We start from the raw sequence: 23,364 nt of genomic DNA on the forward strand, positions 1-23,364 counted from the left end.
ATCCGGTTGTTAGTGACCGCTGTGAGCGAGTTACCGCCGCGTGCTCTCTGGTGATGTCACGGTCTTGTCACCTTGTCAGATTGGGTTTTGTCTGATGAGGACCGTGGCATCATCTTCCCCTGTCTGTCTTGTGTTTCATGTACTTTCTTTGTATGAGCCCACGGGTCCGGTTGTTAGTGACCGCCGTGAGCGAGTTACAGCTGTGCACTCTCCGGTGATGTCATGGTCCTGTCACCTTGTCAGGTTGGGTTTTGTCTGACGAGGACCATGGCATCATCGTCCCGTCTGTCTCCTGTTTTGTGTATGTTCTTTGTTTGAGCGCACGGGTCCAGTTGTTGGTTACCACCGCGCACGAGTTACCGCCATGCACTCTCCGGTGATGCCACTGTCCTGTCACCTTGTCAGGTTGGGTTTTGTCTGACAAGGACCGTGGCATCATCGTTCCCTGTTTGTTTTGTTCCAAGCGTGTTGACGTTTTTGCCCTCATGTGTTTCAGGTGCCGCTGGCATGCGGAATCAGCGTTTCCATGGGAACCCTGATTGTTTCCATGGGAACACTGATCATGCCAACTTTCAGCTGCGAGCAGCACCTGCCCCTTGTTTGTTCATGCCTATATTAATCCCCTCGTGTGTCATGTCCTTGGCTGGATTGTTAAATGTCGTTTGATGTTGAATGTTAAATGTTGCTCAGTGTTGACTGAGTTTTTGAGCATTGTTGTTTGATGCTATGTACTAACCTCACTCTCTCTGCCTAGTTGGTCCTGTCTCGTGTATCTGTTGGTTGCCCGTGTGTCGGGTGTGTGATTGCCTTCCAGTTTTGCTGCATGTCAGCTGGTCTTCCACAGAGGATACCTCGTCTCTGCCCGCATGTCGGGAGTTAAGATCGCAGCTGGGCATTGTTCGGAACCTCCCTGAGCTTCAGCGGAGGATTCTACTAATCTGATCCTCAACCCAGTGACTGCTCATTATTTCTGTTAATAAATCCTTTGAACTGTTCCTCTGCTCTTGGGTCTGTTTGTTCTCACTATCGCCCATTACAGCATCAATATTTGTATGCCACAACTGAGCGACCTAACTTGGATCTTGCGGGCCCCAGTGCAAAGAAACTGTCGGGCCCCCCTCCTTGGGGGTCCTTGGTCATTTTTATGGTTTCTTTTGGTCGACCATTGCGGGCCCCCTCTCACCCCGGGCCACTAGTTACGCCCCTGCCCCAACTGCCATTGGACCTCAATATGACTGACAGCCGATACTGCCGCCGATATCTCTGACCTCTCCGACAGTCACATTTCACCCCTAGTGACAATTGAATTGTGAACAACTTTTACCTCTCCAAACCTCTTTTTCAGATCTTAAAAAGTCTGTATGGGTTTTCTAAATTGTCTTAAATGCAATTTATAATCTGAGGAATCTGTGGATAGTAATTCAGGGTGTGCTACTCAAGTTCCCAGCAGTGCACCAGAGCATGAATAAATTATGTAGAGTGCTATTAATTATTTTACTTTTCTCCTATTTTGTTTATACTGCTGATGCATCTGTTGTCACTTTCAGTTATTTATGTAATGATTATTAGTGTTCATATTATGCATTAATTGCATTTGGTTGACATTGTTAATGTGGTGTGTGGATTAAAGGGATATTTCACCCAAAAATTTAAATTCTCTCATTATTTACTCACCCTCATGATATCCTAGGTGTGTATGACTTACTTTATTCACCAGAACACATTTGAAGACAATTAGAAAAATATCTTAGCTCAGTAGGTCCCTAAAATGCAAGTGAATGCCGATTTCTCTTTTGAAGCTCCAAAAATCACAGACAGTCAGCATAAATGTCATCAATACAATTGCAGCGGTTAAATTAATGTCTTCTAAAGCGACACGATTGCTTTTGGTGTGAAAAAAGATCAATATTTAAGTACTTTTTTAACTCTAAATCTTCGCTTCTGGTAAGCTTCACGAGAGGGTGGAGATCATGCAGTCTCTCATGTGATGCATTACTGTTGCCATGATACAGACGTAATCTCACGTTCTCCTCTCGGTTGAGACATTCAGGATAAGCACACAAATGCACCATTGTGAGTAAAGAAACAGATGCAACTGTACAGCATTCCTCCCTCTCACTTGTAAACAGCACTGCTCTTCCGGCCGTGACTCACGTGCGTCAGTTCTCGCGTGTTTCAAATGCCAATGCCATTGCGTCACACCGGAAGCATGAATTAGAGTTTAAAAAAAAAAGAAGTACTTAACTATGTATCTTTTTCGCACCAGAAGCGATCGTGTCACTTTGGAAGACATTAATTTAACAGCTGGAGGCGTATACCACCCCTGGAGTCGTGAGTTCGAATCCAAGGCGTGCTGAGTGACTCTAGCTAGGTCTCCTAAGCAACCAAACTGGCCCGGTTGCTAGGGAGGATAGAGTCACCTCCTTGTGGTCGCTATAATGTGGTTCTCACTCTTGGTGGGGCGTGTGCGTGGATGCCTCGGAGAATAGCATGAAGCCTCCACACACGCTACGTCTCCGTGGTAACGTGCTCAACAAGCAACATGATAAGATGCACGGATTGACTGTCTCAGACGTGGAGGCAACTGAGATTCGTCCTCCGCCACCTGGATTGAGATGAGTCACTACGCCACCACGAGGACATAGAGCGTATTGGGAATTGGGCATTCCAAATTGGGGAGTAAAGGGGAGAGAAAAAAAATAAACAGCTGGAGGTATGGACGTTTACGCTTACTGTCTGTGATTTTTTGGAGCTTCAAAAGAGAAATCTCCATTCACTTGCATTTTAAGGACCTACTGAGCTAAAATATTTTTCTATTTTTCTTCAAATGTGTTCTGGTGAAGAAAGAAAGTCATACACACCTCATTAACCTCATTGTTTACACCAACCCTGCTTGAGCACATGCTAATCTGTGGCATCCACTATTACTGTATGGCGTCATAGTTTGAATTCAGAATCTCTGCCCCTTTGAGACGTCATAACGCCTTGAATTTGAGATGGAACGTCTTTCGGCTATATAAAGCTTATGTTTCTCCAGGACCAGGTCTGCTTGTCTTCGGGTGAGGACTCGATCGAAACCACTCTGGAGTGCAAGTTCTGCAAGGTAAATCAGGTGGAAACAGAGCCCCGGTACCTTAGGTACTTTCGCTGTAGCGAAACGTTTTAGCGACACGTATAACAAGTTTTGCAAAAATTTATATTGAGTATTTTTTCACTATGAGACCAGGTTGCTAATAGCGTTTACATGCGCTCCTCCACAATCGTCAAGATTAGAGACTATTTTGTATCATGTACAGTGAACGTTAATAAAAAAAAGAAATACATTTTTTTTAAATTATTATTCAGAATAATACCAATAATGCTTGCATTTAAGACTTTTATTATTACATTTAGAACCAAAAGTTATTACATTTTGGGCCTTTTTACATTTAGGACCGAAAGTTATTATAATTAGGGCATTTATTACATTTAAAGATGCACTCAGTATTTTTTTTAATATGGGATCTTGGACATACACTTGGACATACACATTAAATGTAACCTAGGGGCCTGGATGCAGCATCTTTCAAACCTGATTCAAACGCAGTTGTTTTCAATTACAGATGTCATTGTAGAAATCACTATTTACAGTTGGCTATGATTAATTTAACCCATGAGTTAATGTATCCAATAACAAGGCGATAAAGGAGATTAAGCAGGTAGTATTCAGCTGATCGTGTGATCCTAACATGGCAGCCCCCATGAGGGGACCCTCTCCATGTAGAATAAAACAGCTTTTATATCTCGATCTCTTATGAGTGGTCTTGATTTTATACATAGATTTTACAATTACAATTAATTTCATTAGGAGTAAAACTTTTTAATGAGCAAAAAAAATTACTGAGTGCACCAAAAGTTCTTACGTTTAGGGCCTTTAATACATACAGGGCACTCTACAACATCAGGTTACCCTAGGTCCTGATGACACTAAAACCGATGTATGTTCATTTAAATTGTAATTAAAATATTTTCCACCCATGCTTTCAATATTTGACTCAACCTTGCAAATGACATTTGCAAGAATTACCATTATTACAGCAATGCAACATCCCAAACATATCTGTTAAATAATTCAACAGTTATTTACAATGACTTTATATGCACTGAGAAGATAAATTAATCATACTTATTATTACAAATATATAATTTAATATAATTTATTGTTATCATATAACATTATTAATATGTTACAATTATAATTTATAAATATTAGTAAGTATTAATGATAATGAATGAATAACTTTATGAATAATATGATTTTAATATTTTATATAAAATGTATAATTAAAATGTTTTAAAAAGAAATCATTTTACATGATTTAATTCTCTCTCTCTCTCTCTCTCTTGCATTATTTTCATTGCTTGTAAGCTAAGAAGCAAATGCTTTGGCAATGAAAGTGTTTTATTAGTCATGCCAGTAAAGCACACTCTACTGTAAACTAAAACTGAACAATGTCTCTGAATGTCTCTCTGGTAGTACATCACACTGAACTGTAAAACTTATGCACTTATCTTACACTGCACACATATCAGCTATACTCTCAGAATGAAAAGACTGTGCCTCTTCCTCTAAAGGCATCAGAAGACATGAGCAGACATCTAAAGGTACATAATGCTAACTTGGCCCAGTCTTCAGTCAATTGTACTCTGGAAAAAATTAATCCGACCCTAATACATAATCAAATTTAGCTCTTTTGATTAATTTAAATTATGTTTTTAGCTATGTAGGAAGCTCTGCCTACACAGAGTACAAACCAAGCAACTTCATATTGGTCACTATTGTGAATTTGCATAAGTTCACCAAATTTGAACCTCAGGTATACATGAATTGGGGGGTTTCATTAAGATCTTTAAGAGACTCTGAGTGAAATTAATCCCCTGAATTAAAAAAAGAATTGATACCCTCCTCTCCATTCAAATTCCCACTACCTTCAGGAATTTGTATGAAGAATTCCCAACAGAAATGCTGCATGTATGAGCAGGCAACAACCTAACTGAAGTTTAATATTACAAGTACGTATCTCTCTCAGAGAGCTGTTATCTTCCCAGCAAAATTACACTGTAAAGAGTCTGCTACCCCAGATCATAAATCATCAAGAGCAAGGTGTGTGTGTGTTCTTGTTAAGGTAAGTGTGTGAGGTAAACTCATAGGAGCAGCAGTCATAACACCAGTGCTAACACTCTCATTTATCACAGAAAAGCACACACACACTCACATATCAAACCTATAATTTCACAGGCTTTAATTAAAAAGCACACAGCACTATTTATAAGTGTAATTGTCACTAAGTAGTACTAGTAAAAACGTTAGTTGTAGAAACACATATTATTAAGCCTTAGGGGTAGCGGGGGCTCTGCTAGAAGGCACACATGCTAATAAGCTGCTGACGGGGTCGAACGTCACTCTGAGGGCCTGAACAGTATTAATCAGGCTGTAAAAGAGACCCACCACACAGCTTCCTGCAAGGACACTGAGCGTAAATCAGCAGTTGGAGACAAACTAATGAACAGGTAGTGAGGGACCGAACCACTAGAGACTAGTGAAGAGGGGCATTGCTTTTAAATTACTGTCAGTCTTATTCACAACATGCCTTAGCGGGCTTCATCAAACAGCTATACTCCGGATACAGTCTTGGCCACCCTTCTGTATGGTTGAGCTGACGTGTGTTACATTTTAAAAGCTGCAGTCCTCTATATTTCTCATTAAATGGTTTCAAAGTCAACTCCTGTCTACGCTTTCAAATTCAACTACAACTTCTTTTAAAGTGATAGTTCACCCCAGAATATGAAAATTCTGTTGGCATTTACTCACCCTCATGTCATTCCAAACCCATATGATATTTTTTTTATTCTGTGGAACACAAAAAATATATAGAATGTCTCAGCTGTTTTTGTCCGTACAATGTAAGTCAATGGGGTCCAAAACTTTCTAGCTCCATAAAGGACGTAAGGGCAGCACAATAAATGTAGTCCATACAAATTGTAAGGTTTAATCCATGTCTTCTGAACCAATATGATTGCTTTGTGTGAGAAACAAACCAAAAATAAAATTTTCATTTTAGTTCACTTATTTGTAATAGAATGTTTTAGTAAAAAATGACTTGAATTCAGTCTGAATTAAGTCATATGGGCTACTTTTATGCTTCAGGGTGCTTTTTTATTTTTTTTTTTTTATTTTATTTCGGATCTTGAAAGCCCCTGGTCCACACAGACTTTCATTGTATGAAAAAGAGCAATGTGAACATTCTTCAAAACTTCTTTTATGATCCACAGATGAAAAAAAAAAAATGGCATATGGGTTTGGAATGAACAACATGAGTGTGAGTAAACAATGACAGAATTTTCATTTTTGGAAGAACTACCCCTTTAAGACATCTCTATTGTCAGTGGTACATATATTGTATATACACACACACTCTGTCTCTTGCTAGAGCTACTCTATAAAATTTTGCGCAGGGTTCTTCAGGTGTTTTCTGTTGCAGAATTTACAGGCTCTTAACGTTGGGTCAGATGATGGAGTACGGATAAACCAATCAGACTTCACCTACAGTGAGTAAATGGACGTGCAGAGGGGTCCATTATTTGTCAGGCTTGTATGATACAGCAGCTCTATATTTACAGCCTACTTAATGGGGTTGATTGTATTAGTGCCTGAGGAGGGGGAATAGCTCTATGCAGACATAGTATTTCCAGCTTTCTGCAATTACCTTATGTAAATCCTGAATGCAGGCGTCTATTTAAAATGCATTGAATTTCCCAACACAAAGCCATCAAGTCCAACCATGCGAACTTCATTAATACCGAAGCATTGGCAGATATCATTTCAAGTACTCCTATGATTACTTTAGCCAATGCCAATGTGCATTTGGGGTTTATTTTTAAGGATACTTGAGATATTTGCAAATACTAGTTAAATGAAGCGTGTAAGCACAGGAGGCTCTCATTCTATAGAGTAGAGCTTTAAAACATCTCAAGTGAGGATTAAGCACAGTTTTAGATGCCAAGAACTATAGATATTTACACAATTGTGTAAAAATGGTAATAAATAGATTTCAATAAAATGTTTGCAACCACTTTGTGCAACATTTGCATGGATGGTCAATTATTTCTTACAAGCGATATGTCTTGAACCCTGGTAATGTATCATTCTGCTTTTCTTAAAGCGAAAGTAACGGCAAACAAATGCTTATCAGCTGGTAGGACATTCCTATAAACGCCATTCAGGTTGCATTTGTTGAGATTTACAGCCCACAAATTCTGTTTACATTTATATGAAGCCCTATAAAGTAGTTACCCTGTCAAATAAACTGCCCACCCCATACATACAAATGTTTCTTGTGTCCAAGTTGCTATCACTGATGAATGTGTTTGGATTTTAGAAAACCTGGCTTGTTTAGTCTTTTACTCTTGATTTTGATCGGATGGTCTTGTTGAGCCAGGTTTGGCTTTTGCACACTTTTAATTTGTGACAGCAGTACAATTGTCCAGAGCTGCAAATGAACAAAATGTTTCCACGTTTTAATGAACACAATTACTCAGATTAGGTGGGGCTCCAGATCCCGAAACCACACTTGAGAATACACTGGACCTGATGAAGAAGAAATACAGAGGGGTCAATTATTGCTCAATGAAAGTCTACAGCCTTCAATATGTATGTGTGAGACACATAAACACATTCTTGGTCAGAATAAGCATCTGTCAATCATACTGGAAGAAATGAAGTAGCAAGTGAAAAAAAGAGTGTGAAAGATGCAGCACAGTGTTTCTATGTCGTCAAATTATAGACATGAGAGAGAAAAAAAGTCATGAATGTTTTATGGGTCATAATGGCTTGCTCAAATTTCCTCTCCAGACTTTGGCCTCCATGGACACACAAGACCAGGAGCTTTCCTGGCACCTCCACCCCATACACATGCAGCAGCATATGGTGTGCAATTCAGACAACTTTGGGGCCATGGCTGCTGTAGACTGTGGTCAGAGTTATAAATTATGGATATGAGCTAATTCTTGCTTTTTTTTTTTAAACATGGTTGCAGAGTTTTTTTGTTCTTAGCAGGTGTTTGAAATGATCCTTGCCCAGTTACGGTTCTTCCATTTTACCTCATATTGGAGGTGTTCCACAATAGAAAAACAGGGCAGGCAATAAAATAGTTAACTTGGAAACAAACATTAAGTTAAATACAATTAAAATGTTAAGTACGTAAAGCAATTAATGCGGCATTAATGGGATCAAGCTTAAATTCAAAAATAATCATAGTTTTCAAAACGGTTTCCCATAAAACTGGGGTAGAACAACATATTTTGCATTGCAAAAATTACATCACCTTTAATGAGAAAGGGCAAGGTACTTGTGGGATGACTACATTATCACTGGCCAGAAGTCAAAATTGTATTGACTAATATTTTGTAGTTGATAGCTCCTTGTGTTTTCAGTTTTAAAGATATGTATGTTCCATGGTAAAGAATTTAAACTGTTGTGGAGTTGCTCTGGTGCAACTTCCCAAATCCAGCAAGGTGCATGAAAAAAGTACTAGTAAAAAGCAAATCCAGAAACACTCGTGGAATGTACAAATTTAAGGAATAAATCTTCAATAAAAACTTTAAATAAAAGTTAATTCCTTATATTTCTCCATTCCATGAGTGTTGCTGGATTTGCTTTTTTTTTTTTTTCCCTTTTTGTTATTTATTTAAACATCAACAACATACATATTCACATCAACACAACCAACAACACAGCATACATACAGACATTATGCTTTTACATCGTGTACATATAAAGAAAAAAAAAAAGAATAACATCAGTAAATCATAAGCAAAACCTGATATCAGCATCAGTTCGTCCACTTAGTTATAATTGGTTTTGAAGATAATTTACGAAAGGATGCCACATGACAGTGAACTTAGACCCGGAGCCCCTTAGATTAAGTCTTATTTTTTCAAAACTCATGAACTGTACCACATCTCTGGCCCACTGTTTAAAAGAAGGGGGGAAGGACTGTTTCCAATTAATCAAAATCAAGCACCTTGCCAACAGAGAAGTAAAAGCTATACAGTCCAATTCACTTTTTGAGAGTAGTTTTTTCACACAAAATACCAAAGATGGCGGTTAAAGGATCTGCACACACATCTTTACAAAACATTCTAGAATAAGATACAAACATCTGTGACCAAAAAATAGACAGATTAGGCCATAACCAAAACATATGGTCTAATGTAGCAGGGGACTGCTTACACCTAGTACAGGTGGGGTCAACAGAGGAATACATCTTTGTCATCTTGGCCTTGGATAGATGAAGTCTATATACCACTTTGAATTGAATAAGGCTGTGTCTAGCACAGATAGAAGAGCCATGGATTCTATATTTAGCCTCATTCCATTCCTCGTCTGTCAGGCAGATATTAAGGTCCGATTGCCAGGGATCTCTTTGTGCATTGACAGAAGTAGATAATAATGATCTATGTTTTATATATAAGCTAGAGATGGTGCCTCTTTGCTCTGGGTCATCAGGAAAAAGTTGATCAATAGGGTATGGATCAGGAAGGGAAGGAAAAGAGATAAAATTCTTGCGTGTGAAATCGCGGACCTGTAGGTATCTGAAAAGTGGGCTTTAGGCATTTTAAATTGAGATTCTAATTGTGCAAAAGATAAGAAGCAACCATCAGCGAAAAGATCTTTAAATGTCAAGATACCTTTTTCTTGCCATAGCAAGAATGCCTGGTCATTCAGAGGCTGAGCGAATCTATGATTTCTGGCAACTGGAGCACAAATTGAACCTCTCTGCCATCCGAAATATTTGCGAATTTGGGCCCAAATCTGGACGGAGTTCCACACCATTGGGTGCAATGAGTGAGAGTCTAGACCCAGTGGTAAGGGTGAGAAAAGGAGGGCTGGAAGTGAGAAAGGAAGGCAGGCTGAGGATTCTTTTTTGGACCCATTCCGGTAAGTGATTTATGTAATGAACCTTGCCAGTAAGTCAGAGCTCTTAGGTTACAAGCCCAATAATATAATTTAAAATTTGGGAGAGCCATCCCCCCTGTTCTTTAGGGTTCTGCAGAAAACACAGACGTATTCTGGGGGGTTTCTTGTTCCAAAGATAAGATGAGATTATCTTATTTAAATGAGCAAAAAAAGATTTCTTAATTTAAATAGGTATAGTTTGGAACAAATATAAAAATTTAGGGAGCGTATTCATTTTAATTACGTTGATCCTACCAATCAAAGAGATGGGGAGCTTAGACCATTTTTCGAGGGATATCCTAGTTTGTTCCAAGAGAGGAGTAAAGTTGAGCTTAAACAGCTCAGAGATATTACTCGAAACAGCCACACCTAAATATGTAAATTTATCAGGGGCTACTGTTAATGGGTAGGCAGAAAAATAAGTATTTTTTGCTGCACGATTTATAGGGAATAATTCACTCTTAGAGAGGTTGAGTTTATACCCCGAAATGCAACTGAAATGCTCAAGTGCGGTCATAACATGAGGGAGAGAATTATGTGGATCTGTGATAAATAGAAGTAGATCATCTGCATAGAGCGATAGTTTGTGCTCTCTGTCCCCACTAGATATACCCTGGATAACAGAGGTTGACCTCAGCAAAATTGCTAGAGGTTCAGTCACCACTGCAAATAATAAGGGGGACAGAGGGCAACCCTGTCTAGTTCCCCTATACAATGGAAAATATTGTGAGCTAGTGTTATTTGTAATAACGGAAGAAAAGAGAGAAGCATATAAGAGTTTTACCCAAGTCAAAAAATTTGGACCCTCACCAAACCTCTCTAGACAGCTGAAAAGATAGCTCCACTCCACTCTATCAAAGGCTTTTTCAGCATCTAGAGATATTAAAATGTCAGGTATATGCTTATTTGAGTCAGGAGAATAGATAATATCAAATACTCTACGTATATTAACGAAAAGCGTTTTTTAATTAAGCCAGTCTGATCTGGAGCTAAGATAGAGGGAGAATGTTCTCCAGTCTTCGAGCTAGAACCTTTGCCAATATTTTACAATCCACATGCAGCAAAGATATAAGTCGAAATGAGCTGCAGCTCAAAGGGTCTTTCCTTTTTTAGGTAAAACCGAAATCGTCCCTTGATAGAATGTGTGCGGGAGGTTGCCTATAGAGAATGATTCCCTTTAAACATTTTTTAAAATTCTACCGTGAAGCCATCCGGTCCTGAAGCTTTTGAGTTTTGCATATTTAAGAGAGCTACATTAAGTTCTTCTAAATTTAGAATTTTCTCCAATTCTGCATTATCATCAAAGGGAATTTGGGGCATTTTAATGGAATTTAAAAAAAGAGTTAAGTTCGGAAGGACTATAGTCAATTTCAGATGAATATAGGACTGTATAGAATTGTTCAAAGGCCGAATTGATTTCTAATTCATCCTTTGTGACCCTGCCGTCATCTCTACGAATAGATGTTATAATATTTGAAGTTGAATATTGCCTTATTTGTTGTTTTCATATAATTTAGAGTGAGATTGAAGCAGAAGTCTTTCTGTCTGTTCGGATGTTATTAGATCAATCTCTGTCTGTAGCTTTGTTCTTTCCTTAAAAATTTCGGGTGAGGGCTTGATTGCAAGTTTCAAGTCTAATTGTTTAATCTGATTAGTGAGATCATTTAGTTGCCGGTTTCTTTTTTTCCTCTCCAAAGGTGAGAATGAAATTATTTCCCCCTTAATATAAGCTTTTAAAGACTCCCAAAGTGTAGCTTTGCTGATGTCTGGGGTATCACTGATAGATAGGAAAAGATCAATTCTATTATTAATTAAGTCCACAAAGGATGAATCAGAAAGAATTAAATTATTGAAATGCCATGTCTTCCGAATTGGTGATTTGGGAAAAGCTCATTGTAATACAACTGGACTATGATCTGAAATTACGATAGATTCATATTTACAGTCAGTAACAGAAGTTAAAATTGTATCATCTATTAAGAAGTAGACGATTTGTGAATATGAACATTGCACTGGGAAAAAAAAAAAAAAGAGAACTGCTCAAGATTTGGATATAAGAAACCAGGGATCGGAAAATGTATACGTCTCCAAAAAAGTATTAATAAACATGGTGGATTTAGTTATGTTATAGGCCGTTTTTGAAGACCGATCCATAGTGGGGTGGAGCACACAATTAAAGTCTCCTCCTAGGATTCATTTATGTGTAGTCAAATTGGAAAGACTGGTTAAAAAAGATTTTATAAACAATACATCGTCCCAATTAGGGGCATAAATATTGGCTAATATCAGGAGAACATTATATAATGAACCAGTTACTATTACAAATCTTCCCCCTCTATCAGTTTGAACATTACTCACGCAAAACGGGGTGTTCTTACTAATAAGAATCACGGTCCCTGTGGATTTTGACTGGAACTCTGAATGATAAATTTGCCCCACCCAGAATTTTTGTAGTTTAGAATGATCAACTGATATTTAGTGAGTTTCGTGGAGAAATGCTATATTTGCCTCCAGTCTCTTTAAATGGGTAAGGATCTTATTGCGCTTTATAATGTGGTTAATCCCTTTCACATTCCAACTCACAAAGTTCACTTTAAGTGATCTGTTATTATGTCTCAGGTTTTACAGCATTGTTTAATGGGAGAAAAACTGATGTGTCAACCTCCTTCTGAAATGTATCTATCAACTGTACACAATAGCACATATATACATGAGCAAATTTGAATGTCGAACAAACACCTTGACCCCAACCCACCCACCATGCTGCTCCCCAAACTAGAAGCAAGAAAACATCCCACATGTAACTAACTTTCAACATTCCCAAACGCACTGGACTTCTAAACGCTCAACGTCCAGAATATCCTTTAACACACAATTTTTTTTTTGTCTTGTTGAGAAGAGAGTTTCATAAAACAATCTAGACTAGTCTCAGGGGTCCTAAGAAACTATTCAGAAACACGTGCATCCATTTTTGGTTTGATATGTTGATCAAAGTAAGCCTCTGCCTCCGATGGTGATTTAAAAGAAAGTCTAGTGTTATCAAAAGTAAAGTGTAAATCTGCCGGATGATGGATGCCATACTGCTTTAGCTTGAGTTTCACAGAGTTAAAGGCAGCTCTTTTTCGGCTAAGTTCGGCACTCATATCTGGGAAAATATGGCGCGTGTGCCGTGAAATGTAAGCTCACTGCGCTTCCTGGAGGCTTGGAGAATCTTGGCCTTATCGGAGAAGTAGTGCAGACGAACGATCATTGCTCTGAGTCTGTCGCCGGGACGGGGCTTTGGTGCGATGACACGATGAGCGCGATCTAACACCACTGATTGAAGATCAGGCAGATTTTCACCTAGCACCTCTGAGAAGAAGCCAGACATGAAGTCAGTAGGCCGGCCATTCTCCGCATCTTCAGGTATGCCAATTATCCGCAGGTTTTGGCGACGACTCCTATTCTCAAGGTCTTGTTGTTGCTCTTGCAACTTCTGTATTTGGTCTTTCAAAGTTGAAACTGTGGTTTCCAATGATTCTAGCGAGTCGTGGTGGGAATTGAGTGTTGTTTCCATACTGTCCATAATATGTTTCATAGTATCAGACATAATGGTTTGCTTAGTCTGAATGGAATGAATTTGCCCCGCTATCTCCAGTTGTAGAGCATCCATTTTGTTTTTGACCTCTGATCGAAAGGTTTCGACAATCAGTCCAATCTCTGAACAAAAACTTGCCATCTCTGTTTTGATGGTATCTGCCATCTGACTGCGGGAGGATATGCAGGAGCGTATTGTCCTCTGGTGTCAAAGATAGCTCCGCGAGGTTGTTACTAGTGCTGTTAACAGCGGCTTCCATGCTAGTTTGCTTTAGGTTCGGACTGTCGAGCCGTGTCTGTCTTGTCGTCGATTTTGTCATGTTTTTGCTTGTTATTTTGAAATAAGTCGGTTGACCATATATGCAGGGTGTTATTAGGGACAAAGTTATCTTTTTTCAAAGTATACTTAAACGTATTTTAGTGCAAATAAAATAAAATTATTTGAGAGCGCAGGCAAAATGGGACTACCTCCTCATCTTGCTGCCGGAAGTCCTGGATTTGCTTTTTACTAATGAATTCAAATTGAATTACATTCCATATCATCAGTTCCCAAAATATCACAATGAAAGGCAATGGCAAATGAACAATAAAAATAAACACTAGAACAATAACTCAGTTATTATCACTTTAATATTATCCAAGATTGTTTTTTTTTTTTTATTATTAGGATTAAACATCAATTTCAGAAATAGCAGTTAGTCTGAAAATTACATTCAAAATGTGCAGTTCACAATGCGTGATGACAATTTCCCCTTCCACATCCTATTTAAGCAATTAATATCTAATACTCATTTTCTTCATCCATACATCAACAAAATTAGAAACTATTTTTCACTTGTTATTGACACGCAACTTCAAAATATCACACTTCAATTATTGGTATCATTTTTGTGCAACAGGTTCAAGTTCTTTTTGAAGTAATCTGTACATTTTTTCTGAATTTTATTTATTATTTTAAAAGAGACAGACAGAAGGCGTTTCCATGTGTACCTTCAATTAACACTCACTAACAGTACTATTTCCAGCACCATCCTGTTATTTGTTGTCAGTTCCTTTCCATGCAGTGCTCGAGCGGGAAAGAGTAGATGAATACTGTGTATTGATTTTAAACATATAAAGGCCTAAATGCCAATCTGAGTATCTCACATTTCTTTTTCCAGTAAACCTCAAGAGATATGAGGGGGAGTGAGAGAGGCCTTGCTTTTAAACTACACATAACATATGGAAAATAACCTGGCCCTCTTATACTGTTACACGATTCAGCACAACACAGTCCTTTTATTCCAAGAAAACAACACAGGTTAGACCTCCACAGGCCTCACAAACATGACACCTCAAGTCCTTATATTTCATTAAAGGGATGGTAACTTCATTAAAAGGCAGAGTTTCTTAAAGCTCTGAGATTTCTATTGGATGACATGATGGACAGAGTGAGATGAGCATGTCAGTTATCCAATAGTGTAAAGTACTGAAGAACTCTGAGTGAACTTTAGGAAGGTGTGGATGGAGGGAAAATATGGTACAATTGGGTGAAGAACACTCTTACAGCAACAGGGAAGGTTTCTTTGAATCTTTCCTATTTGATTAAACTGGGGATTCCTGCACTAATACTGATTATTAACCCTTGTCCATATTAAACGACCCCATTGTCCATAAGTCCATATCCATTGTCAAATAATACTGCCTTCTAAATACAGTGCATTTTCAGCTTATTCCACAGGTGGGGAAAAAAGTAGAAAAGAAATTCCAAGCTTGGGATAGCCCGGATAAAGTCAGATCCTTGTCTGAAATCAATGAAACCCAAAAATCAGGTCTACTGTCATTTCACTGCAAAGAACTCAATCCAGCAAGACTTCAAAGCATCCACTTAGTCCACAGTTTTTATGCTAGGGATCAATACTGGCTATATAGTCCATTCCAGTGTCCAATTTAGGAATTATTCCCATCTTCCAAAAAGAGTATATCATGGGGACTAATGATCATCCATAATTGTCCAAAAGTCCATCCAGTTTATTCTAAACCAAGATCAAAGATACCACCACCTCAGGAATGATAATCCAAAGGGTAAAATTCAAAGGAAGAAATGTGTATATCCTCAAAACTCCCCACAAAATATATTAAGTGCATAAAGAACCTTCCTGTATTTATTGTTCTTGTTTATATCCAGTCATAAGTCACAGTAAATCCATGTGTTTCTGTTTATATCTTCTTTTAAGCTTGTTCCACAGCAGTGGTGCATTATGTGTTACAATAAGCTTGTCTTTGTTTTCTTATTGTGCAATGGATACGAGACGTTAACGTTTCAAAGGATTCATTTTCAGGTGGCGTCACTTGGAGATTCGTTACCTTCCAGAGATTTCTACCTGCCAAAAATGTTCTCATACTCTAGAAGGATGAGTTCTACAATCTGGTTCTGATAGACCATATAAACGGCCATATTGCCAGTCTCAATTTCCGGCCGCAGCAGGGTTGGCCCGAACACGATAGCCACGCTCTGGGTAGTCATCCTGTTCACCTCGCCATGATCTATCACCCTACAAAACAGAGAGAAAGGAAGATTCAAAAGCACATTCACTTCATTTATGTTCACCGAGTTGCTCAATTTGTTCAAAGGTGACCGTCATAAACGGTACAGCTTCATCTTTTGCTAATACAGAGTTTCCACTTGTCTGACAGAGAAATTATACAAGGTGAATATGCAGCAGGTAAATCAAAATTCATTTAGCTGCAACAAACAAATGTACCCCACATTCAAATGCTGTGTTCCCAATGGCACTTATTTTACATTAGGAAAAAAAATGTTTGGGGTATTGCGCTGAAATTACACATATACAGATCCTTTTTCCTGCAACGGTGAAATGTCAGCCCGTAATTTTACTGGAACATTCTGACTCCATCCTCCATTTTGAGTTACAGTGGACCGAAAGCCATTTAAATGCAAATGGAGGCAAAGGCAAATGTCATTGTGCATGTTTGATATTGCAATTATGATCGGGACTCAATACCAGTCTCGAACTACATTCAGAATTACACAGTAAGGCAACGTAGGGAAAATGAGTCACTCTATATGTAGAGTTTTCTTTGTTTATTTCCCACTTAATTTTAACTTGTCAACTCAAAGAAGCCAGAAATAAGTGTATTAAAAGTGATGGCCTCCTAAAATACAAAATTTGAATTTGCCTTAAAATTATGCAAATGAACAGACACATCTTAATGTAGTGTTGCCATTTTAGCTTGTTCTCTGCTTCATAACATGTAACTCTCACTCATTTACAGACATGGGACAGTTTGACTACGGTGTTTACAATACTGAGTGCAAAATTAAGGTGAAGGAGACCTGAACAGACCACACAAGACTTTTACTTCATAAACGTAAATCTAAAAAGAAACTAAAAGAGTAGATTCAGTAGTGGATTAGCAGCTTGCTGCCAAATCTCAGGTAAATCACACATTTTTGCTTTGCCAGTTATTGCCTCTTGACTCACACCAGCCTGATGCCTGTAAAAAAGACCCCAGCAAATGGTGTGAGCTAATATCATTGTTTGAGCAGGTACATTTATTTATTTTTTTCATTTATTTAATTATTTTAGACATAGGCAATCAGCTGTTCAGATGAGCAAAGCCCACAGTCAGTTCACTGACAATCCAATGCATATTGCACACAAAATTAGCTCAAATCGCCAGTTCCAATCTGATGGGCAGGCTTTATGCAACTTCTGTGGGTAAAGGAATGCAGGTTTTTATCAGACAGCCAGGAAACAAAATTGTGCTTATGAAGAACCTGGCTGCTACTTCGAGCGGTTCTGAGGAGGAACTAATGACTAGACGTACAAAAGTTTGCTGGGCTAGTAACTCACCTATATATCTTTACAACATATGCAAAGTTTGATTTGAGGTGCTTAGTAGACATTTATCTAGATACAGTATGCATTTGCAGAACTGTACATTCCACTTTGTTATTCGAGTTATATCTGCAACAAATTTGGCACTTATTACTTTTGGATGGACTGCATTCTGAACACAAAGTCTTTTCACATTTTTCCACTAAATTCTTTTGCAGATTTCAGTGCCAACTATTGTTATATCATTGATTTCAGATAAACATATATAAACATTATAAACATATAAATGTCACATAAGAACAAACAAACTGTTGTTGGTTGATTTACATGTCAATCAGACTGTCTTTTCTTTTCTAAGTGGGCAAATCATTGCTAGAATAAGCTGTAAATTGGACCAGACTTTATCCCAGTCAAAAGTCAGTTTCTACAAGACTAAATGACACCTACTACAAAGAGTCTGGAACCTCAGTAACAAGACATGGCATGCAGCTTGAACATAACAATAGCCATTTCAACTGCCATGTGAAGCTTGATGCCAACTTGAGTCAAGAACTGTTTACACTGCCTGTTAGGTAATTTAATTACATTCTTACTGCATGCAGCATACAATCACAGACAGTCACCAATGGATGAACAATTTGATGACCTATATTGCAGTTCAACTATCCTGTATACAGTTGGGGAAACATCTTTGTTAAACAAGGAAAGAAAGAAAGTCATACGGGTTTGGAACAAAATGAGGGTCAGTAAATGATGAAAGAAGTTTAACTTTTGGGATAGTTCAGGATAGTAAAGGGATAGTTCACTCAAAAATGAAAATTCTCTCATCTTTTACTCACCCTCATGCCAACACAGATGTGTGACTTACTTTCTTCTGCTGAACACAAACAAATATTTTTAGAAGAATATTTCAGCTCTGTTGGTCCACACAATGCAAGTGAATGGATAACAAAATTTTAAAGCTCCAAAAAGCACAAAGGCAGCATAAAAGTAGTCCATAAGACTCGAGTGGTTAAATCCATGTCTTCGGAAGCTATATGATAAGTGTGGGTGAGTAACAGATCAAAATGTAAGTCCTTTTTTACTATAAATTCTCCTCGCTGCCCAGTAGGTGGTGATATGCATGAAGAATGCAAATGCCCAAAAACAAAAGAATTTGAAAGTGAAAGTGGAGATTGATAGTAAAAAAGGACTTAAATATTGATATGTTTCTCACCGACACTTATCATATCACTTCTGAAGACATGGATTTAACCACTGGAGTCTTATGGATTATTTTTATGCTGCCTTTATGTGCTTTTTGGAGCTTTAAAATTTTGGTATCCATTCACTTGCCTTGTATGGACCTACAGAGCTGAAATATTCTTCTAAAAATCTTCATTTGTATTCAGCAGAAGAAAGAAAGTCATACACATCTGGCATGAGTGTGAGTAAATGAGAGAATTTTCATTTTTGGGTGAACTATTCTTTTAATAAAAAGCCCTTCATGTTCTCCCACTGTTTCTGTCACTTTTTCTTCTACTTTGTCTATTTGTCAAGACAATCTCTCTCTCGCTCTTTATGGCTCGAGCATCACACCCCAGTGCCAATGGCAATTCATTAAAAGGATGTGGTGTACAGTCTCTTCCTCTATATTCCTGTCCCTCTCTGCTGCTCCACATGTCTCCCTCTCTCATAATGATATAGTTGGCCAGTCTCCAGGTCTGTCCCAGTAATGGATACAGTGAGATAACTCGATAGAGGCTTGCTGTGCAGATCACGGACCACACCCTCCTCACCTCCAACAATCACACACATTATAAAGCACTGGCCTGAATCAATAATGAATGATGATGTTGAGGAATGGAAGGCTTATTAACTCAATAGAGCAAATCCCAGCTAAAAAATAAATAAACTACTCTATCATGTAACAGCCTTGTGAATTATACACACACACACACAAACACACACACACACACACACACACACACACACACACACACACACACACACAAACACGTCCATTAAAAACAGTGGCAGGAGCTTTTCCTTACCTTTTCAGGTGTTTGAATAAAACTTTCATTGTTTCATGATTTGGTTTTGGCAATTGTTTGATCAAGTCTTTTATGGACTGGACTCGCTGCTTGTAATCTGAGTTTTCTGAAAATGAAGCAAAATAAAAGAGAGCAGGATTAGGATACGGAGACACAGCTGGGAATTACATGAAAAACTATTCCCAGATCACACTGCTCCATCTTGTGGCTGATGCTATATAACCCTATGCTGAATGTGTAATAATAAAACCAACAGGCCTTATTCATGAAACACGAGTAGAATGAATTTCTGCGTATGACATTTATAAATCCATTCTTACGTATATTGTCAATTAACATAAGAATGGTTTTATGAATTTATTTTGTTCATACTTTTTGACCAATTAATTTCTATGATATTTCCAGTCGTTCGGATTATTGCATAAGGATTTTGAAAATCACTTTATTGAGACTTACGAAGAGCAATTACTAGCCAATAATTTGCACTTAGACGATGCCTGAAAAACTCTTCATAAAGACATAAAACTAATAATTTCTTCAACCAACCATTTCCGAGACATAGCTAGTAACACCTTTGTAGTTCATATTAAACCTAATTATGTCTGCTTGCATACCAATCAAATAAGTATTTCGTAAAGGAACTTACTGATGGCATCGACAAAATCATTAAAGGATGCGTAGGTGAAAAGGGGCTCTGGAAGCTCCCGGAAAAACATCTTCAGAGCACCTGTAGTCACATGAATGTCTTCCCATTTATTGTCATCCAGATTCACTTTTTCATCTGCAGATGTAAACACATCATTTACACCAATTCAGATCAAAGAATGACACAGCAAATCAGACTGCCATACAAGATGAAACTTACCCAAAGAAAATGAAGCAATTGTACTACTGGATAAAATATGAAAATAAAAATATTTGTCCATTGTCAGTGTCCATCTACTTGTTTACACTATATCTTCTAGAGAATGAGATGAGTGACACCTTTTTGAGAGATACCACTTTATACAACTACATTCATTCAGACACAAGAGTCCTTACCGTGATTGACTGCAAAGCGCAGTTTCTGGATGACTGCCAGGTTTCCACTGACTCTGTACAAGCCATCAACATTCAAGCCTGAGCAGAAAAAAGAGAAATGGGAGAAGAAGTCATTGTCTTTGTTTAACAGCCTGTTCATATAGCCGAACAAAATGTTGCTGCCTTAAATTACACCTCTTAAATTGAATGAACTGCATTGTATTTGCATTGAAATCAATCAGTTGATCAAACAAATGCAGATGGGTACCTGTACTCTCCACATGCTCAATGCACATCTTGACAAAGTTGGGTATGGAGGTTCCCTCTCTCTGACACAGGGAAGTCAAACTGCAGCCAAACACCTGATCTGAGAACAGACAGTAAAATGACTACGATTTCAGCTTGTTTCTCATCAAAACCAATTGTATGCCTTCTGAAGACTTGGAATATGACATACGAGTCCTTTCTTAAGCTTTAAAGCGAGTCACTATCAACTGCCATTCACCAATCAGCAAAATCCCTCTTTAGTGTTCCACAGAAGAAAGCAAGCAATATGTGTTCGGAACAACATGAGGGTAAGTAAATTATGACAGAATTTTCATTTGTGGGTGAACTATTCCTCGAACAGCTCTATACTAGGCTGAATGTTCACATAACTGTGTGTATTACCTTTGATGTAGCCCTTGTCTCGGACAGCCTGTAAGGTGGGTCTCCGTGTGAGAAACTTTTTTAGCTTGACTCTTGTCTTCTTCTGTTCAGAGGACTCCATACTGGAGGAGTTCTTCACTGCTGCACAAAAACAAGCATTCATAAGCAGCTCCAGGTGTGTGTCAGAATACACAAACCTTATTGTGAAGTTATGATGTGTTTGTGTGTGTTTGAGTGTATAGTACACCTCTTTTCTTTGAGTCTCTGTGTTCTTTCTCTTTGTCTTGCTTCTCAGTTCCTGGTGATTCAGGCATGTCCTCTTCAATGGCCTCATCAGACTCCCATGCCTACAGTGTGCACATAATTACAATGTGCATGTTATTTATTAGCAATTTATTTGTTTATTATAAACTAACTGCTTGTACTGTGTGAGTGTGTATTTCACCCACATGTGTGTTGATGGTCTCAGCCAGGGCTTTGTACCAGTCATTAATCACACTGTCTATCTCTGATTGGATCAGCAGCTCTGTGCCCACTCGTGTCTTCAGCTGGAGGGGTCAAAGTTCAGACTGAAGTTAGTGGGATCATATTAGGCAACAGCTTCAGTTACCGAAAAAGCAATGTGGAAAACTGATATTTAGGGTTCCTTAATTCAATTTTATGACTTTTCAGTGACCTTTCCAGGTGTTTGCGGTTACTGGATACAGATTTGTAAAATTAATTTGGATTCAGACTGATTTGCTAATCAATCATTTAGACTAATTTGTAAACCGTTGTGACAAATCTGAAAAAGAATTGACTCAAAAGAAAGATTCACCTACAAACATGACATAACTATGTCTTGTGAGCATGTTTCATCCTCGCAAAAGCAATATCTAGCTCATGAAATATTTTAAAGCAGAGAAAACTAGAGGGAAAAAAAATCATAATTCACAGTAGAAACTTCGATGACTTTTCTAGGCCTGGAAAACACAATTTTATAATTCCTTGATATTTCCAGGGTTGCAGTGGGAACCCTGGGCATTATCTAACTAACAGAAAATGTTTCCAAAAATTGAGAAATTCAGCTGACTCTCACCTCAATAACATGCTTTTTGCTGGATTTCTCTTTGGATGCCCACTCGATTGAACCTCCTCGAAGATCCACTGCGAATTCTGGTTTGGACTGGTTCCCTCCAAACTTGGATTGAATAAGACAGTTTGCATAAGTATACAATCTGTATCCTGCCACTCTCAATAAATCATTTTTTTTTAGGTGTTATTCAAGATTCTCTTTAGTCCAGTGCTATTAAACATTAGCTATATTCATATTCCTGTGTCAAAAGTGAGTTATGAAGCACACAGCATTTTAGGTGTCAATAAGTTCTGGGCGGCAGGGAATGTCCAGTAATATTAGAACAGATTAGATTTGATTGTAAATGCACAATGCACAAACCTCATTGTTTCATTATTTATGGCCCAGATTTGCAGAGCACTCTGTATACAGTATATGCCTTGCACAATGCTAAGCTCCATTTAATATCTATTATGATAATCCAAATTGAACACATTTGTACACATTCTAAAGGCACAAAAAACTATTTAGTCTTAATATGCAGAAATGCATGCAAGCAAATAATGGCTTCTCACTGCATCCATTTTCTTTTAGTATATCAAATATCTATTTCTAGAGATGGTAACATTTAAAAAAAAAAAACACCCTCTTTTGCTAGAAGAACCCAATTTAAGCACATAACAGGGGGACAAAAAGTGTGGCAGACAGGCAGAAAGCAGGACGTGCAGTTAATATGAGAGACAACCTGCCCTTTCCAGCTGATCTGAAAAGATTTTCGCATTACAACTGTAATATGTGCTATAAAGCTTTCGGTCTGAATGAACTTTTGTCAGTTGAAATAACATCAAATATGAATTTAACTTTAAAATTATTTTTTTTTAATCATTTGCTAAACTGTCAGTAATCAAATGATGAACTGCTGTCATCTTTAAATCAGGAAAAACTGTTCCTAGATCAGCTTAGCGGGCACATTCTGTCCAGAGAGGTTGACACATACAGAGGGAGCCCGGACACGCCTACAGTGCGTCTTATAGGACACTGCAGGACGGGGCTTAATCGAACGCTTCCAGTTACTTAGCAACGAAAGGAGGAGTTCAGGGAAGGAACCATTGCGGCAGTATGACTTTGAAGAGACAGAAGAGATGGAAAGAAGAAAAGAAAAGAACAGAAAAAGAGTGATGATGCATGAAAACT

The 23,364-nt window shown here is 38.1% G+C and overlaps 1 protein-coding gene across 8 annotated transcripts in view; it reads right to left on the bottom strand.

The window, feature by feature from the left end:
- Nucleotides 1–14,185: 14,185 nt before the first annotated feature.
- LOC127427040 (rho GTPase-activating protein 12-like) overlaps nt 14,186–23,364 on the bottom strand; it is a 76,686-nt gene continuing 67,507 nt past the window's right edge. For 5 of the 8 annotated variants that reach the window (XM_051674352.1, XM_051674351.1, XM_051674349.1 and 2 more), the window contains 10 exons: nt 23,168–23,293; nt 22,195–22,296; nt 21,566–21,664; nt 21,364–21,463; nt 21,138–21,257; nt 20,737–20,835; nt 20,490–20,567; nt 20,095–20,229; nt 19,449–19,554; nt 14,186–16,107 (listed from right to left, as the gene is read on the bottom strand). In XM_051674352.1, the coding sequence (XP_051530312.1) occupies nt 15,933–16,107; nt 19,449–19,554; nt 20,095–20,229; nt 20,490–20,567; nt 20,737–20,835; nt 21,138–21,257; nt 21,364–21,463; nt 21,566–21,664; nt 22,195–22,296; nt 23,168–23,293 (1,140 nt within the window). In that variant the 3' untranslated portion in view covers nt 14,186–15,932. The remainder of the gene's footprint in view (nt 16,108–19,448; nt 19,555–20,094; nt 20,230–20,489; nt 20,568–20,736; nt 20,836–21,137; nt 21,258–21,363; nt 21,464–21,565; nt 21,665–22,194; nt 22,297–23,167; nt 23,294–23,364) is intronic. The other 3 variants (XM_051674354.1, XM_051674353.1, XM_051674356.1) reach the window with 2 other exon arrangements.

This window comes from Myxocyprinus asiaticus, chromosome 36, assembly GCF_019703515.2.
Source record: "Myxocyprinus asiaticus isolate MX2 ecotype Aquarium Trade chromosome 36, UBuf_Myxa_2, whole genome shotgun sequence".
Lineage (NCBI taxonomy): Eukaryota > Metazoa > Chordata > Actinopteri > Cypriniformes > Catostomidae > Myxocyprinus > Myxocyprinus asiaticus.